Source organism: Magallana gigas, chromosome 2 (genome assembly GCF_963853765.1).
Source record: "Magallana gigas chromosome 2, xbMagGiga1.1, whole genome shotgun sequence".
NCBI classification, from domain to species: domain Eukaryota; kingdom Metazoa; phylum Mollusca; class Bivalvia; order Ostreida; family Ostreidae; genus Magallana; species Magallana gigas.
The window spans coordinates 52324462-52344424 of NC_088854.1; the positions used below are offsets into that span (position 1 = coordinate 52324462).

Genomic DNA, 19963 nt, shown 5'->3' on the forward strand with positions numbered 1-19963 from the left:
GATAGTAAGGAAAACTTATGGTGCGCATGTTTGTGTTCGAACGCACATTGGTCGATGTCTGGTTAAATAAATGAGAAAGATGTTAATTGCTACCCAAATTTTACTGTTCATGAAAAAGGACGGACAATACCTTGTAAACACATTAAATCATATTTGAGGACGCTTAAATTTATCACATTGGATGTTGTTATGATTAAAAAAAGCAATTTTTGGAGGTTTCGCTTTCCGCCGCCATCTTTAAACTACCTGACTAGAGACAGACCAGAGACTCTCCGTTGGTTGGACCACGGTTTCATTTTAGTCGGACTAAAGTGAGTTCGATCTCATTTTAGTCGAACTACGGCGACCGTGGTTTGTGATCAAACTCGCTCAAAGCAACAGCTGTTCCAAATGACACGTAAGTCGCATCGTATGGTGTTTTTTCCTTGAGACGAGAGATGTATGTATCTAGGTAAATGAGCACAATACTCAGTTCAAGTATTTAGTTTTATGTTTTATGTTTATGTTTGATTGATTTAAAAGACATTTGGATAATATTTGCTTTAAAGATGTAAAATATTAGCAGTGTTTATATGACCATTTGTCTTTGATTTTATATACGATCTAAAGTCACCATTCGATTTGAATAACAGAGTTTTTGAGTGTCTAGACCATCATCATGACCTTATTGGGTTTGAACCTGCCGCCTTAGCTTGATAGCAAAATATTCCGCAGACTATGACCGGAATTGTACTTGTCAGATTTTAATGTTTATCCCATTAAAGACCTGTCCATGAAGTGACACTAGGCGGTATAATCTATGCATGGACCTGATCAGACTATATTTCCCGGATCCCTAGTTCGAGAGCAAACATAAACTACATGTAGTATGTATAGTCCTTGTCATAGTTCAATCTTGCAGATCACCATTTACTTGTACATGAGTTATATATAGTTGTTCATGAATTTATATATTGTTAGTTTGTTGGAGTAAAACACTAGTATGATGTCATTTCAAGGTTCCTCGGGATTTCCTGATCTAAAGCCCATAGTTTTCCGGTACATGTTGTTTAAGTTTTTACTTCAGGCGCGGATCAAGAGGGGGTGTCAGGGAGGGGGGGGGGGGTTCAAATTTCTTAAATTTATGTGGTAAAATTTCTGATAATATGCCTCGGAATCCCTGGCAATCTCAAACTCAAGTAACCTCCCCCCCCCCCCCCCCCCCCTCTTTCTTGGAAAAATTTCCCAAGATTTCTTTTTTTGAAATGCTTCATTTAGCTTATCAGGTTTTAATACATGGCTGAAAATAAAAAGTGTACGGGGATTTTGTATGTCTTGAAGAAGACATGAAAGTACCCATGGTGAAAACGTTAAAAAGTTGTGCGAGGTGTCCCGAGTACTTCCGAATTGAGAAAAGATGTCAACATCTTCCCCGTGATTTTTTCATATATTTATTTCAGTTGCACTTTTTTTTTTTACAGGTATCTTAATGTTTGTTAAAGTCGTTTAAAATTTACGTAAAGAATAACTTAGGAGAGACTATAGTATCTTAAACAGAGTATTCATTGTTTTGTTGTAATCCAAAGGAAAACATTTCCTATTACAATTTTTTCCCAGAAATACTGTCAGTACAGACCTACTTAATCCGAAAGCCGATTTGTGAAATGACACATTAAGTAGATTTTAGAACTCAAGCCTTGCTAGAGTTCTTGATTTGAAAATATTTTTATTGTACAAAATTACAACAGGGATTGGGCACAAGTTCACAAACTTAGATCGCCCTCTCCCAATACAAGTATATAATACAGTAAAAATAATGTATGCACAACATGTAAGGTCAACAGATCATATGACAGTTATATATAAATTTTCAATGGTGTACAAACATCAACTAAATCTTTTTGTACCTTTGATATAACGATAAACTAGAGAAAATAAATGTTTGTTTTCGCTGACATTGATTGCGTTGTCACCCCAAAGTAGGACAAGAGTATTAACAATATTTAAATTTACAATATTGAAAATTTCATTAAGCATAATATTTCTGGCCTATTTATATTTATTATAAGTGAACAAATAATGATAAGTGTCTTCGAGCTTGCCACACGAACAGAGTGGACTATTAATAATATTACAACGAAAAAGATCACTATTTAGTACACAATTATGACGAAGTCTAGTATGAATAATACTCAAATATATGTCACCATAAGTAAAACAAAATCAGGTTTTGTTCGACAGGTAATATCATTCTGATTTATGATAGAAAGATGTATTTTTTCTTTAAAAATGCGAATGGAGTCGCTTTCACGGACATCGTTTGAAAGCGCGTTCCATTCGTTAACAACAGTGGGAACAAATGAAGATTTATACAATTGTAAACGACATTTTGGTATACTATAGTTTTGTGCATTTCTTGTTAAATAATTGGATGCATTAACACGTTTATTTGGGAAAATGTTCATTACATAATTGGGTAAAAAGTTTCTATCAAATTTATACATGGTTTTCAGCCTGGACATTTTCCTTCTACTATCAAGTGTTTCCCACCCTGTTTCGAAATAAAGAGAATCCCTAGAAGCAAAAATAGGTAATCCTGTGACGATTCTTGCTGCAATCAATTGTATTTGTTCTAATCTTTCGGAATCAGTGAAAGTGCACCCGCCCCATACATCAGATGCATATTCTAACTGAGGTCTTATAAATGAAGTATATAACAATGATAGTGACTTTCTATTAAGTTTGAATTTGAGTTTTTTCATTAGTCCCAATTTCTTTTGAGCATTTGCTATAATAGAGTTGATATAAACTGTCCATGAAAGATCCTCAGAAAAAATAACACCTAAATGTTTGTGAGAAGACATGAATTCCAAATCACGATCTTGAAATTTTAACAAGGGATTTACAGTATTTTTTTAATATTAAAATGAACTGCTTTTGTTTTCGAAGGATGAAGCTCAAAAGCCATTTCTTAGACCAAATTTCCAGATTTAAAAGATCTTGATTTAGATTAAATTCTATATCTTGTACATTGATTGCAGCATGTTGAAAACTATTATCATCAGCAAAAAGTCTACAGAATGTTAACATATTATCTGCTATATCATTTACATTAATAAGAAATAACAATGGACCAAGGACAGAGCCTTGAGGGACTCCGGCATTCACAGGCTTTGTAGACGACAACACTTCTCGATACATAACCTTTTGCTTTCTATTAACAAGATAACTATTAAACCATTTAAACAGACTCCCTGTGATACCATAAGTATGGAATATAAACAATAAACCTTTATGCCAGACGCGGTCAAACGCTTTTGACAAGTCACAAAATATCATACAACATGATTGGCCTTGATCAATTGCTTTTAAAATATGATCATATGTTTCTATAAGCTGGTAAACAGTTGAGTGGCCAGGTAAAAATCCAGCTTGATATTTATAAAAAAGATTATTGTCATAAAAATAATTGTACACATGTTTGAAAATAATTCGCTCCATTATCTTTGATACACAACTTAACAAAGAAACAGGTCTATAATTTGACATCTGAGATGAATCACCTTTCTTATATAAAGGAAGAACATGGGCTATTTTCCAGAGTTCTTCTATACAGTTTAGTATTATCTGCATTTTAAGAAACAATGGTCAAGCACAGTAAAATTACATGATCAATTCAAATAAAATAATTCAACAAAACCATATACTCATTCATATAATCAATGAAAGCTGGCTTTAAAGATACAAGCATGTAACACATTATTTATAGAGATTGCTTTTACAACCTACGAACTAACCGCGCTGAACCTTGCATGAGATTTTATAGTTCATAAACACATAACAGGTAACGATCGGACCCTCCATCTATTATTTTTTTTTTTCAAGATTTGGGATTAAATCTAGTGCCGGGTTTGAACATTGTAAATTTTAACCATCGTTCTATTCAATGTTAACGTTGTTTATCGCAGCTTACAAAGACGCAGTTGTTTATTCAAACAATAAGGGTTTTACCCCCGCAAATTTTCACGATACACCTGTGTTAAACTATTATGTTTAAGGAGGCTGAGTGATCAACACATCAATCATCAGATTTACCTTAAATTTTTAATAAGCGATAAACTTATGTAATTGAATAAAATTTCCAGGCAAATTGATATATAACTGAAATCTTATCTAACATCCTGGAAACGGACCTTAATTATCTGAAACTATAACAATATCGCAGATAGGATGACACTTCTTCCTTTCCAACACAATATCGAAGTACACCTTTTGACATTCTTATTTCAGCAAAATAAAGGCATTTAGTACTTTCAGTATTCTTGATCTTTTAATTAGCAAATTCAGACAATTCTAATTTATATATTCTATATTTAATATTGCATTAAAAGTTGGATATGTGCTTCTCTAATGTCTGTTTATGTCTTTTAATTTATTTAATAAAATTGTTAGGATCTTTTTTTAAGATTTGTAATTCCCAGTGTGTTTAGTGTGTTACTGGCGTTGATAGCGCTTCTACTTCATCAGTTTTGTCGACTTCATTCAGAGGCTTCAATATCATCTTCAGTGGTACTTGATAGCAACGAAAAAATATCAAACGAGAGGTTATATTTGGAATTAAAAGGTACGATTGTATTTTGTTCTTTTTATAATTGTAGACCTTGGAATTTTATTGTAATGTTCACCATATCGTCTACTTTTATTCAGTATAAATATTCATATCTTTATCAATTTTGTTTCATACAATTTTGAGTTTATCAGTTGGATCTTCTTTTGTAAGAATGATATTTTTTGCAGCCCCCTTTTTAAAAGAATGGTTGTACAAATTACATAACTAAGACATATTCTACTGAACGTAGTTTGAAATTAATTTTCTTTTAAACCTTTGTTATCAATCTTAAGATATATGCAGCATTTACAAGTTGTGTCTGAAAATGATTTGGAGATATGTGGGGGTTTTTCTTTCAGAAATACAAAGACAGCAGCTATATGACAGATATTTCTTTCTTGGGATCATTTTCATTGCATTTACAATCCTCATTATCATCATTCTTGCGCCACATGCAAAAGAAAAATGGATTACAGGCATTTTAAACTGGATGCAAAAATTACAGAAATATGTCCCTGCGGTTACTGAAAATGAACCTAAGAACTTGAAGAAGACTTCTCAGGTAAAACTTTACATGTTTAGTTGTAGATCGAGTATTTGCATTATCCTATTTTTTATTTTAAAAAAATAGAATTCAAATTACCTTTAAATATGAAAAGTAATCAAAATAATACAATGAATACAGTACTGTTTGTGTTCAAAAGTCTTAAAATGTGTCAGCACCACTGGCACGTACAGGCGTAGGTAGGGTTGTCATGAAATGCAAAACACGCCAAATGAATGAGCTTGGGAACCGAAGGTAAAACCATCGATATCTTTTCTATACAGTAGACCTATGTTTGTTTAACCTAAGGAATAATCATACAAACAGGATGTAATATTTTTTCGTGGGTATACATTTCTTCAGATTATCAAAATTAGTGTAAAAAAAAGTTCCCTGCTCTGGAAGGAAAAACGTAAAACCAAGAACATATGAAAATTGCATTATCAATTAGCTTTTTATCTTAATATGTTCACTTGAAATAAACGCAAACACAAAGGTACAACTTGGTTTTTACCAATTGTGTTTAGTGATTATGTTTGTAGATAAGGTTGGAGAACTCCCTCTGTGTGGTGGGGTTTGAGGAGGGTGAGACACAGAGACATCATGTTGAGATGGCGAAGGATCTGGTCGGCCCTGACAAGAGACTTCAGATGAAGTCCGTGGTTGTAACGTCTCCAGATTCCCAAGTCAACATACCGCCATCTAAAGTACGCCTCAATCGCCATCAACTTATATATATATATATATATATATATATATATATATATATATATATATATATATATATATATATATAAAGCACAGGGAAATTCCCTTTTGTTGGAGCTCCAACTCCGCCCCGACCGAAGCCTCTGGAACCCATTCTCCTAGCAGTGAGTGGCCACCGCGCTACCCACTCGGCCATCTAGGCAAGACAAAAATCTTGCCTTCGATGGCGAACGGAACCTAGTTATATATATATATATATATATATATATATATATATATATATATATATATATATATATATATATATATATATATATATATATATATATATAATGTCCCTTCTTCAGGACAAAAGAAATAAAATACATGGGTAAAAACAAAGCAAACAAATCTTGCGTTACTACTTAAACTACTAAAGAAACTATATAAAAAAAAGACAACTACATTATAAACAGTTTCAGCAAAACGATTCAGAGACTCATGACTAATACTTTCACAGAGGAACTCTTTCATTGTGATTTCCCTTCAAGATAAATATTTTGTATTATACCCTTAATGTTCAAGCTCATGCGCAATTCATGTTCTAATGTTTATATTTTCTATTCAAGTACCCAAGCAATTTACAAGCCAATATGTACAATTGAAAACGAACAAATTTAACCATCTGTGAAAGTATTAGTCATGAGTCTCTGATTTTTGTTGTTTTATTAAACATCTTTTTAAGAATAAATACTTGATTAATACTGCAGATCCTTTTGATGTTTGTGGACTACAATGAGAGAAATTTGATAATAGAGGAGGCGGAGGACGGAATACGGAGACGAACTTTGGATGTACTGATAAAAAGTGGAGGTATTATGGCCCTACGTTAGATTATGAATGTTTTCATTGGGTAAATAATAATGAAGTTAAAAATTATCATGAATTCAAAATTTCAATCTTTCATTATCTGGTAATCGGAAATTAATTGTACTTCATATAATATTGTGTCCCAAGTTTCTGTTTCCACCACTTTGTGCTTAATATTTCGATAATCATGAATACCTTTGTGCTCGAGCTACTTTTATCCACGGGAACGAAAAAAAAATCCACATTATTTTTACACCCCCCCCCCTTCACCTCTTCAAGTTTCAATGCACAATCAAAAATAGAAAGTCTACGGGAATTTTGCATTGATGAGGTGTCAATGCAGAAATCTTGGATTTTTATCCTTAAATCGGTTTTGATTGTACTAAATAATGTTGTTTTTTTTACTGGTATTTGTATTCTCGTTAAAACTCGTCAAAACGCGAGGAAAGCAGTAACATGGGAATAGGCCTACCATAGCAGAAATCAAAACAATCTTAGCTGTCGAACGCATTTTTACTATCAAAAGAATTAAATAACATTATCCAAAAGGTAACATTTCTTCTGATGTAATAATTCAAGCTGCACCAGGTGCTCATTTGTTTCTAATCATAGCTGAAGTGATCGTGGTGTACTGCTGGGAGCTATCCTCGAAGAATTTAGAGGAGGGATACCTGTATGCCCCTAAACTAGGTTCCGTCAGCAAAGTTCCCAGACTGATTGAGCTCAGTAGGAAGAACTCTGTCTACAGTATTTACAAACAATTCAAACAGCATCAGAAGTCCGCCTATCAAAGGAAACTTAAAGAGCTTCAAGAATTCATCAAATGATTTTTTTTTCACATTCTTTGTGCTGGTTTTTATAATTTGATTTCATAGAGTATATATCAGGTACATAATTATTTTTTGCGTTGGTTATAATGTCTTTATTTATTTCTTTTTAATTGAGGTTTGTTTTTTTTTCGTATGGAGGTTTGTTTTGAACAGGTTTTTTTTATCCGTTATCTATTACCTTGTTTTCTTGCAATTTCAAAGGAAAAACAAATAGAAATGGTTAACTAAACCTGCTCAAGTTGATAAGCTATTCTGCTTATATGGAGTTTTTAGAAATAGCCAAGCTCGTACACTATACATGTACATATGACATTTCTTGAGTCATATTTTCCCGAATGTTTTTTAAACTATGTGTACCTATTACAAATTGTTTCTCCAAGTGAACTATCATGTATTTTAAACAGATATTCTATTTACTATAAAAAAAATTTAAGGAGCTAAAAATTCCTAGCAATTTTGGGGAAACATTCAATATTTTGGAAATTTAAGTATTAAAAGATTACGTACTTTGAACAATGTTTTCTTTTTACATTTTCCAATGAGTTTTTATTTTCAACGGCGCTAAGTTTCCACACTTTTTTAACATTTAGCAGTCTCAAAATAATTGTTTAATAGTTTCATATACTCTTTAACCAATCATTCTTGGGTTTTATTCTAGTATGTAAAATCTTTAATCTGAAATTGAAACTATTGCAATGAAGTTCAATTTTAAAAAATGGTTCAAAAAGTTTCAATCTTTGCTGTGTTAAAAACCCTCCTACGAGTCTTTCAGATACATGTACAGATGCTAATAGTTCTCTTTATTTTTTAATAAGTTCAATGTGCATACCTTTGCAGTCTTTTCTTTTCTGATAAAGAACATGTAAAGATATCTAGGTATATTACGGCTGTACTCATTTTTCATTACATTGGTGTAGTCATTTTTCAATCTTTTGACGACAGTATTCAATTAATTTAGTTTATATACTAGTATGTACTCCTGGAAACACACTTTTATCCATGTTATTAACTTTTATTTTCTTATATTCACATTTTCAAATGTCTGTGTGTGATAACCTTACAAATTAATTTTGAAGCCTGTCGCCCAATAATTTCATAAAAGATGAGCGACGCCAAATGGGCCGAAAAACGACATTGGCTGCGCCGCGTAGTAATACATTGCATGTGCTACATGAAAAAATAGTGGTTTTAAAATATTGTTTTAAAGTGTAGAAATTGGAAATAATATTAATATAAGGAATAAGGAATCATTCTTTGAATATTATGAGGTGATAATTTGGTCGGAATGTGGTCAAATCTATCATAAAGCCCTTTAGGCGTTGTTGGATTAGACCTTATTTGATTCCTTATTTCTTAAATAAAACCATATGTATTATACACATATATAATCACATTCATTTAGACGGTGTGTTTTCTTGACTGATGGTATTTGCAACCATTAGTGGCAGCTGTCTTAAGTTTCTTTTCATAAAGTTTATTTTCTATATATTTACATGTATACAATTTCTATTACATATCATAAATAAAATATATTTCTTTAACTCAGAACAGTTCATTTTTTATTTCTTTTGCTGCTTTTACAATTTGTATATGAAAAATAAAACCATTTTTCTAATTCAACTCGACCTAAGCTTGAAAATCTGAGTGAATTAAGTTATATGAGTTCTGAAGGACTGCAACAAAAGTCCGTCGAACTTAACTCGGAAAAAATCACAGGAACGAAAACAGATATCTACGGAGATTTGCAATGGGAATTATTATACTTTCATGTTAAATAATGAAATCTGATTGGTTTAGACGCAGTTGATAATCCGTTCTATTACCCTCAGCGTTATCAACACACTTGGCAACGGGTAACACTATATAAATAGTGCCTGTTTGGGAGGGTAACAGTTGAAATTGACATCCCGAGGAAACCATTGTCAACCGACGCATAGCGGAGTTTGACAATGGTTTTCGAGGGGTGTCAATTTCAACTGTTATCCTCCCAAACAGGCACTATTTATCTTATTATTCTAAATGTCTTAATTTAAGAGAATATTTTTACTGCTTTTAAATAGAAATGACGTGAATTCTACGGCGAACCGTACGCGCATAATTTACGCGCATGTAACAATTCGTTGTTTTACCCGTTGCTAGGTGTGTTGCTAACGCTGAGGTTAATAGAACGGATTATCAACTGCGTCTAAACCAATCAGATTTCGAATTTAACATGAAAATATAATAAAACGAATTGTTACATGCGCGTAAATTATGCGCGTACGGTTTGCCATAGAATTCACGTCAATCCTATATAAAATCAGTAAAGTTTTCTTTAAAATAAAGATATTTAGTATAATAAAATAAATAGTGCCTGTTTAGGAGGGTAAGAGTTGAAATTGATACCCCTCAAAAACCATTGTCAACGCTTCGCATCGGTTGACAATGGTTTTCTCCGGGTGTCAATTTCAACTCTTACCCTCCCAAACAGGCACTATTTATATATAATGTTGATATCTTTTTTCCATTCGGAATTCACTTCATCAATTTTAGTCGTGTATTGAAACAAAAGAGAATTCACGGAATTTGTTCATACTTTTAATTGATTGTTTGAACCCTGAGGTATTTATGAATATCGAGTAATTAAGCAAAATGTGAATCGATGATATCTTGGAACAGAGTATACCTAACGTTGGATACGGAAAATACTTGAAGATGCAAGTAACTTTGTCTTTTAGGCACTAACTTTTTAAATTCTTAAACACATTAATATATATTTGCATTCAGTGTATAATTCCCTTACATTTGCATTGGAAATCTGCGACATTTAATTTTCTATTAATACACTTTGATAATTCATGCGCCATGTGCACAATTACACTGTATTAACGTCTTCACGTGTGTGTTTTGAGTATTTATATTTTTGTAAGATTAAATGAAAAGTTTAATCAATACATAACCAATTTGACATTTACTTTTGAAAATTAATAATTAAATTATATCTACTTCTTTAAAAAAATATTTTTCTCTTCTAAGTTTCTGGAACATACTTCAAGTTGCGGAAGCGAACTAAATAACGTGTTAATATGGCTGTTCCATGTATGTTTCATATCCCTGACTGAGAGCGTATATAATGGCTTTACAGCGATAATACACATATAATTCATAAAAATAGACATCAGTAATGAAAATAACTATAATCATTCAATGCTTAAAGGAAATACACCAATGATCCAAGACAGTTCAAAAGATTTGTTGCAATTCCCTTTTTTTTAATACGGGTATAAAATTTTTAATGGAAATGGAAAAAAATGTTAGAAATATTGTAATAAAGACTTTATCAATGTTCTGAATTTCTATGACTTTTTTCAATATTTTACATCTTCAACTAAAACTTCTTCATCTTAAACTCTCGATATAAAAGGAGTTTGGTTTAAATATAAGTCACTTAGATATGTCATATAAGTCTTTAAATCTTTTAATCCAAAATGATACCAGAGGATCTTTGCCCAAAGACTATTTTTGACACTTCGATCCAGATTGTTTTGAGCAAATCTACACAACTTTACTTGCCCCTCACCTCTTCCTTTTGGATTCTTCCAAATATTTATATTGAATGTGTCCCTTCTTAATTTACTTGTAGGTGTATGACTGACTTCATCATTGAAATGAGTGACAATATAGATCTATAAAGCACCCTGATCTCTCTCTCTCTCTCTCTCTCTCTCTCTCTCTCTCTCTCTCTCTCTCTCTCTCTCTCTCTCTCTCTCTCAGGCGGTTTTTGGTTCATGTAAGTGCATTTAGTACTGCTTCAATCTCTCAAAATGATGCAGATGCCATTCACTTTCATTTTGGTAAATAAATTTTCCAAAATTTTTAATGTGTCCCTCCATTTTTAGACAGATTTTTATCAAACCATGTATTTAAAAGATATATGTACATGTACATGTACCTGTAATGCTTATGTTTTACGTTCATAAAATGGCTCAATGCTACCCATATCCATCAAACTAAAGCAAGATTTACATGTATGATATTTATTTTTAAAAAGTAAAATTTATCGTCTTTTGAATTCCATATTGTGGCGCAACAACAAAAAAGTGACTAGGGTAGTCATTCGTTATATACCTCATCCCGGCAATACATTTGCATCCTCAGTAAATACAAGTATATGTACATTGGCAACTGATTTGTTTTCTGATTTTAAATCCGGGGTTACAAAATCCGATCCAACTCTAAGTTTAGTCTTCTCGTTTCAACTTCCTCCGTTTTTTCGTCGATCATCGACAAAAAGAAAGACACGTAATCCAACAGAAATGGATGATGACGGCGTCACCATTCATTCAGAGGGAGAAGATGGTTTTGTTCCTGAAACGAAAAGCAAGAATACAGCATTTTTGTCCGTACTCTTCGATTCTGGTAAGAGGAATATAACAATTTCCTGGTGTGCATGTATTACGTTTTCTCAACATTTTGAGTTTATCTCTTCTTGTTTGGAGTTATACAGTGGTTTGGCCAATTCTGAATAATGAATAGATTTTGTAGTGCTGTAAATTCAGCCAAAATTTTAGGTAATTTTATGCCCAGTTCCTGTTTTTTATTTGTAATATCAATAAATGGCATTGTCATTCTGCCAGCACCTTAGCTTTGATAGCTCTACGCTTTATATATAGCCTACTTCGTATTCTAAATTTCAGTATTGACGATACAAGGGAGATTTACTAGAATTTATGTTCATATGACATTGTCAATATATCCTTACATCGGGGCTAGCATTTAATGTCTTTTACTTTCAAACTTGGTTGTTTCCAAAGAAAAGTTAGCTCAAAGCAGACCCCTCTTTGTCATAAAGCATTTTTACGAGGCACTAATAAGGGCTGAACATTTTACAAATGTCCCCTTTATTACCTGTACAAACTTCAAAATGATGCTGTTGTCTATCAATTTTTATATAAATAGTGCCTGTTTGGGAGGGTAACAGTTGAAATTGACACCCCGAGAAAACAATTGTCAACCGATGCAAAGCGGAGGTTGACAATGGTTTTCGAGGGGTGTCGATTTCAACTGTTATCCTCCCAAACAGGCACTATTTATTTTGTTATACTGAATGTCTTAATTTTTAGGAAAATTTACTGCTTTTATATAGAAATAACGTGAATTCTACAGCGAACCGTACGCGCATAATTTTCGCGCATGTAACAATTTGTAATCATGTGACCCGTTGCTAAGTGCGTTGCTAACGCTGAGGGTAATAGAACGGATTATGAACTGCTTCTGAACCAATCAGATTTCAGTATTTAACATGAAATTATAACAATAAACAATAGCACCCAGTTTGATTGAATTGATCATCCAAGCAAGATCTGGCCTGGTTTGTGGAATTCTGTTTACTAGCAATTTGTAATATGTTTTACGGTGTGACCGTTGGGGTGAGCGCAGAAGGAGTCACACATCTGTCATAATTGTTAAATGCAACCCGTGGACTTACCCAAACCAAAAAACTTTGGCTTTGTCTCGAAAACTTTTACCACCGCAAGGAACCGGAAGATATCAAACTTTTATTCCAATGGTCCCTTCCTAGGTTTATACACTTAAACAAAAAACTACCACTGAGCATTAATAAAATGTTAAACAGACTTATTAAAATATTTTGATAAACACAAAGCCGGTTTTTTAAAAAATTTTATCTCTTCTTTACCTTTTAATAGTGATCATTAAAATCAATAAATTGTGTGTCTGTGTTATTTCTCATTTTGTTCCTTGTTGTTACCGGTGTTTTAGTTTTCCTCTGTGACATCAATTTTGTTTTTAATCTTTTTAATTTTTGTACGCTGTACGTTGTAGACATGTTCCCTCCCCCTTTTTTTAGTGTGTGATATCCGATATTATTGAAGGGTTTGACCACATATGCAACTATAACAAATACATGTAGATATTTTAACAGTTTAATTTTTTTCTTTTATTTATTCATTACAAAATGACGTGGCTACACGTAGATCTAATAATGATTAGATTTTTCTTTTTTAATAAGTTTTTGTCACCTACCTAACGTATACAATGATTGGATCAATATGACAATAAATTTAGCATGGAACTTGCATGTGTATTTACTGAGCAAAAAAAAATCATTAAAACAAAACTAATCAGCCAAAGAGTCACCGTTAATAGTGAGCGCAGTATCAGTATTAACGGTGACTCCTATACTGTGTACTTCCTACACGTTACATTCAGTACAGATGCTTGATCCACCTCTAAATGTATCGCGGGAATATAAAACGCCAGATCACTGTGACGTCATACTTAACTTTTTGCGCTCGACAGTTTTCGTAAATTGTCGGACAAATTCGGGGAAGGAAATGACGTCATAGGTACAGTTTTTTACGTAAGCATATGTGTTGTTTACTTTAATGTTTTTAAAAGGATTTTTTATTGTTAAATGAAAATGTTGTATGCGATTTACAGGTAAGAAATTTCCTTAGAAACGCTTCCTGTTCCGCCAAGTTGCTATGCACCGCAAAGGATCACTGGGATAGTAGAACGTTTTCACGCGGGTCCACAAAATTTTCTTTGAACAATGTGCAGATTTCAACTCGAATTTCCTCCGTTCGTACACGTTGTCTATGGAGCTCGCTACGCGAGCGGCGCTCCGCGCCGCCTCGCTGCACTCGCTATAAATATCTTTGATATCTTTCATCCTGGATTTAAAGGGGAAAATAAAAATTAGATGTTTATACATTATTGAAATTGATTTTGAAAATTAGTCATTAAGTAATCATGTAAAACTACTAATTTATTCAATGTAATTTGAATTTTTGTGATCTAATAAATTCCACAAAGATGAGCAGCTCCAAAACATATTCAATCTTCTTTTTAAGACAAACTTATGAGCTACTAAATCTTTATTTACTGCAAATACAGGCATTATTGTAACTTGGTGCATGAATTGGGAAACAAACTCCATTTTCATCGTAACATGGCTGCCTTTACATTCCACATTCTTCTTGATCACATGGTTTTCTTAAGCAATTACCGGTATTTGTTAAAATTAACTACATTTAACATTGTCAAGTGCTAACACGATGTACTGAGTTATATTTTAAAACAAAATTAATTTACTTAATTTATTCACTTGTGCTTTACATGTGTGTTTAGAGAAAATTCAGACGAGACAGACTTCAATGTAGAAAAGTTCAACTGTTAGATAGGATTCATTTATGCATAAAATGGCTTCATATAGACATTAGAACAATAAGATACTCCAGTTACGATAATTTCTGAATAATTATTTATTTCCTGGGTATTAATTTGCTGCCTGTGTATAGAGGTTAGCAGTGTTTCTGACCGCAAGAAGACTGCAAGCCCCGACGGCTTTCACACCTTAAAAAATTAAACCCAGCCCCCACCTCAGATTTACCACCTGGTAAATTCATTCGGCCTCTAAGCATGTGTATTTATTGAAGCATGTGACAAATTCATTAAAATATTTCAAAATGCTTGTTTTTAGACCTTGGACATGACTATACAAACACGAACAGCATGTGTAAAATACATAGAACCATTATATCACAGATTGTGGTGGAGAAAATAAAATACATCACAAATATACATATATGGTATATCAGTATCTGGGTATTTCTTAGATAGATTTAATTTGTGTGAAAAGACAAATGTGGAAATTATGTTCTTTGAACACAGATGTCTGAAATTACATTTAGTTTTTTCTGTTAAGAATGTTATGTGCATTTTATTTTTTTTCATGTTTTTTGATACCGGTATTTTTTCATTTTTTTTTTTATATATTCTTTAAAAATATTTTACTAGTTACGTTTGCCCTAACCAAATCAGATAATTTTTTTGTCCTTAACAAAGTAGGATTTAGTTTAAGTCCAATCCACACTTTGCAAAAGTTGATCCCCTTTGCGGGGTCAACCCAAAGGTCAAAAGGGAAAAAACAACTTTTCTCTTCTTTATGCAACCAAATATTTCGGCATCCTGTGAAGAAATCTCTTGGAATTTAATTTGTTCCTTCGATGTGTGGGTTGCCCCAACTTGGGGCAATTCAAATTCACAGCGGAAACGGATTTCTAGTGTTAAATAACGAAGTTACAACCCTCTAAACTGCAAAGGCTACTGTAAGAAATATATGGGTTTTTCCCTAAAGATGGCGGCCAAGGGACATAACTTTTGTAAAGTGTGGATTGGTCTATAGTAAAATGTATTTTTATGCTTCCTAATAAAGGAACACTAAAAACACACCCCTTCCTTATACGATCATTGCTATGAAATAAACCCGTGGAAACACATCATCCAAGTTGTTTGAAGATTAGAATCTAGCTATGAGAAATTATTTGCAATTTAAAGTACAGCATTATGTTGTTGTTTTTTTAAATGTAAAAAAAAATACATTTGTATGTTATTAGCATTAGATATTTAAATATACACACAAACTACTTACTTTGCCAATGCACCACCTTAACAACACTGTACAGCTGCACACTATGGTTAATTTATAATAATCTGATTTTATTGAACAAAGTGTCTTGTTTATCAAATCTATTCTTAACCTATAAAAGATCAAATCTATTCTTAACCTATAAAAGTAAGGAGAATGTGAATTGAATTGGCACGGGTATCTTGTACAGCCTTGTCAATTACCTCTTGGAGAGATAGATAGGGTATAAAATCTTATGTATTCTTTTACCAAAAAAAATTGAAGTAGGAGGGCAAACTCTGTTTAATTTCAAATTTTCTTTCCATATGATTTCAAATTAGCACCAGCGGTATTGAACTATTAAATGACAGGTAATTTACAAATGATTTGGAAGTCAGGTAGAGACTTGTATGGGTTTAAACTTTTACCAATGTCTTCAGTAAATCAATCAATCAAATCAAACATTCAATTTCTTTTCAGGTGTAGAATATTTGCAGCAATATGGATGGTTTATTCTTTTGGGAGTTCTCATCCTTTTGTATATAAAGACCAAACTAGACCCCAAAATCAGGAAACTGAAATCCAAAGCTGAAGACATAAGCTACCAGAAAAAATTTGGTGAGTAAAGACAAAAAAGTATGGTTAGCATTCTTGATTTGTGGTTTCAGATGTCTGGAGGGTGTTTTTAAAGTATTTGCTCCTTTATTGAAGGATTTACTGAGAAATTAAAAAATGTCAAAGAAAGGACTAAGTTCGCTTTTATGCATTTTTTGCCCCCAAAATCAAAGTTTAAGAAAGAGCTTTAAAAATAAAGTGAAAGATAGTTAAAATCATGTTGGAAATAAATGTGTAAAAGGTTATCACCACAGTGACGTCATAATGTAGAAATTACGTCATGAAGATTGCATTATTTTGATAAATTGATGATTTGTGGCAAAATATGGGTGTTTTCCAATGGTTTTTCGACTAGGAAACATCGAGCGCAGGTTGCTCAAGTACCATTTTTTAGTATAATGTGTATAACTATCTGAAGAAAAACATATGTTAAAATCGCACTTGAGCAGACCTGCGCTCTATACTTCCGAATGCAAAATATAGAGAAAAAATGAGAATATTTTCATTTATTTTCAAATTTGCGGGAATTGGGTCATTTAGGTGACATCATAGATAAACAGCGAATGAGCAATGATGACTAAAATCAACATCAAAGTTGTAGAAATCCTCTATACAATGATTTGTGAAGATTTTATTTTTATACGATACAGTTTAAAAATTGGTTGAAATCGGGGGCAGATATTTGACCATACCGCACATAGTCCTTTATGAACAGTACAAGTTAGAACATGATTATCATATTTAGTAATCTTATTTAAAAAATTAAGACCATGGAAAACATCTGTAATTTGGTTGTGGCCATTAATTTTAGTTTGTATAATGGTAATATCAGGTTTTATATTTCATATCTGTAATATGTACAGGCAGTAATAATCAAAGACAATTAAAATGATCATCAAAGATAATTAGGATTTACATCAGTTTACTACTTTCATACATTTATCAAATGCTTGGAAAATGATGAACTGAACACAGATGCAACCCTAACACAACACAGGAAGTAGACAAGTGACAGCTACAGTGTATTGAAATTGATGTGATAGACCTGAATGTCTCCCCAGCATTCCGTTGTCAGACCTGTGGAAGTTTAATAGCATTTGCCTAGAAATTCCATTAAAATTAACAGAGACAAATCTGACCTTTCTTGCCAGCCATTAATGGCAGCTTGTTAAGCTTCTTCTTTTTTTGTTTGATGTTGGCTGTACTACAAAGAAGATATCTTAGATTGCAACAAGGACACTTACCTTAATTCTGATTGCTTTGAGAGTCAAGGTACACCAGACAAGCTCCTACTTATCATCTTAAGAACTGAATGCACCATATGCAGACACTTCTTACCTTTGTTTTGTCTTGGGTACATTGTTGTAGATATACTATAGAATGAAAATTATTAAATTGTAAAAAGATGGCTACTTTGTATTAATTCAAATGTGGGATAAAATGACTATATGCTTGTTTGTTTTATATGGTCCAGTCCCCTGACTATATAAGTGTACACACAAATCCCCTTCATTCTACTTTTGTTTAATATTTATGTTACATTAGTCAAGATGAGAGTATTGGACTGTTTCTTAAAGTTACATATATTGTAGATATTGTTTTTTTATTCATAATTCAGTTTCCAAGCTTAAATAAGAAACAGAATTAAATGCGTCGTATGCTAGCATCCTCTCACTTATTGATCATTAATATCATTAGTTAATAAACCTGAAACTGTAGTACATGTATAATATATGGGTATTTGTGAGTAAAATAAAGTCACTTGTTGACATTGAACCATAGATCCTGACACGACCCAGAGAAGACTGGAGGCCATGGAGAGGGCGCGGATGAAACTTCAAGAGGAACATGATGCCAAGGCAGCCATGTATGCCGAACAGCAGAAACAGGTAACCATTTACCATATATCTGGGGGGGGGGGGGGGGGGGGTTTGCGTGTCACAAAATTTGCGAAAACAGCAAAATAGGTAGCATTTTTTATTTTCATCAGTCATTTTTTGCGATTGAAAAAGGTTTTTTTTAGAAAATAATAAAGAATATAATTTCTGAGTAGTTTGATAATTTGCGATTTTAAAAGAGATTGTGCAAAAAACGAATATTAGATCATCACAAAAATTACCGGATATATGGTATGTCTTACCAAGTAGGTCAAAGTGCAAACTGTGTCTTGATTGCTGTTTTATCAAACACTCATCAGACCAGTTGCTGGAATTTATATTACTAATGGGCAAAGCTGCAGTATGAATTGCAGTGGTTATTTCATGGGTATTTTGTTTTATGATGCTTTGTCAGAAAGAAGAAGAAAAACGGAAACAGAAAATAGAAGAATGGGAGAATCTACAAGATGGGAAGGGATATAGGTCCAAGGTTAAACCTGTAAGTATTTCATACACGTAGTTTCAAGCTGAGCTTGGAGAGAAAGAAACTGGATGACTTGCATTAACAGTCTAGTTTCACAAAATACTGAGGTTAGTTCTTCTTTTTGGTTCTTGTTTTAATTTCCTTCTGGGTTTTTTTTTGTTCCAAATAGTGATGGCAATTCTCGATAAATATATTAAATTAAATGATTAATCATACCAATGAAATGGCAATTTAATCCTTTCAACTTCAATTAAACTAAATGATGGTGTATTAGACATTAAAAATGGTTGGATGATGTTACTTTTTCAACGCACAAGCCAATTAATAAAATCATTTGATTTGAAAATATACATCAGGTAATTGTATGATTAATATACATAAATGACTTTTTACCTGATATAGCAAAGATTTTAAAACAAGTTTATCTACTGATAATCAATATTGCAGTGATCATTTCATCACATACTAACAAAATGGGGAGGTGGAGTAAGATCATTGAAATATTGCTCCAATCTTTCAGATTTACTTAAAAATTAATTACTTTTTTCAAAGAACTTTTTTCATTGTAAGACAAAGATTAATTATCCCATAGCAAGAGACATAAGTCGTTTATATTAATTCTGTTTCTTTAAGCCTGGAAAGTTTGTTGAGTGATGTTTTCTTGCATTTAAATATCTTCAATGAAAAAAAAATAATGAAAAACATCAGCCTTCTTACCTCAAGCTCAGGTTGGAGAACTGATAACATTTTTTGTCTGTTTAGGTCATGAAAAGCACACTTTTTTGTGTCTTTACTTGTTTGAAATAATGTTGCACTTGTGTATTCTAGCAGTTATTTTATAAAGGTAATAAACCAATTTGCAGTGTGTATATACATGTAGATGACAAAACAAATAAGACCTAATATTTAGCTGCTTTATTTTGAAAAAATAAACAAATGCTTGTCAAGCTGGTTGGCATAGTTCCGTAAAGACAGCAATGTCTTTAGCCATATCGTAAAAGATTTGAAGAGGAACCTTTATTGCTGGCTCCACCGACCTCGTCACGTGGTACTGACAC

General features: G+C 32.5%; 2 protein-coding genes and 1 long non-coding RNA gene across 3 annotated transcripts in view; 2 read left to right on the forward strand and 1 right to left on the reverse strand.

The window, feature by feature from the left end:
* The first annotated feature begins 395 nt into the window (after positions 1–395).
* LOC105344348 (uncharacterized) lies at positions 396–9060 on the forward strand. Its single transcript, XM_066077186.1, has 7 exons — positions 396–439; positions 2493–2569; positions 4446–4603; positions 4948–5150; positions 5675–5839; positions 6590–6692; positions 7302–9060. The coding sequence occupies exons 4-7, from the start codon at positions 5079–5081 to the stop codon at positions 7514–7516; spliced, it is 555 nt and encodes a 184-aa protein (XP_065933258.1). The 5' UTR covers positions 396–439; positions 2493–2569; positions 4446–4603; positions 4948–5078; the 3' UTR covers positions 7517–9060.
* A 2687-nt stretch (positions 9061–11747) lies between these two features.
* LOC105344351 (selenoprotein S) overlaps positions 11748–19963 on the forward strand; it is a 16424-nt gene continuing 8208 nt past the window's right edge. The window contains exons 1-4 of the mRNA XM_034447342.2: positions 11748–11917; positions 16410–16547; positions 18327–18433; positions 18837–18920. Coding sequence (XP_034303233.1) covers positions 11815–11917; positions 16410–16547; positions 18327–18433; positions 18837–18920 — 432 coding nt within the window. The 5' untranslated portion in view covers positions 11748–11814. The remainder of the gene's footprint in view (positions 11918–16409; positions 16548–18326; positions 18434–18836; positions 18921–19963) is intronic.
* LOC105344350 (uncharacterized) overlaps positions 19806–19963 on the reverse strand; it is a 3230-nt gene continuing 3072 nt past the window's right edge. Inside the window, exon 2 of the long non-coding RNA XR_902864.4 lies at positions 19806–19963. This exon is cut by the window's right edge and continues 318 nt beyond it. This is a non-coding gene — a long non-coding RNA (uncharacterized lncRNA).

Coding starts and splice junctions, on each gene's coding strand:
- LOC105344348 (XM_066077186.1), top strand. CDS start 5,079: ATGCAAAAATTACAGAAATATGTCCCTGCGGTTACTGAAAATGAACCT. Junction 5,151..5,674: donor ACTTGAAGAAGACTTCTCAG/GTAAAACTTTAC, acceptor TTATGTTTGTAG/ATAAGGTTGGAGAACTCCCT. Junction 6,693..7,301: donor TGTACTGATAAAAAGTGGAG/GTATTATGGCCC, acceptor TTCTAATCATAG/CTGAAGTGATCGTGGTGTAC.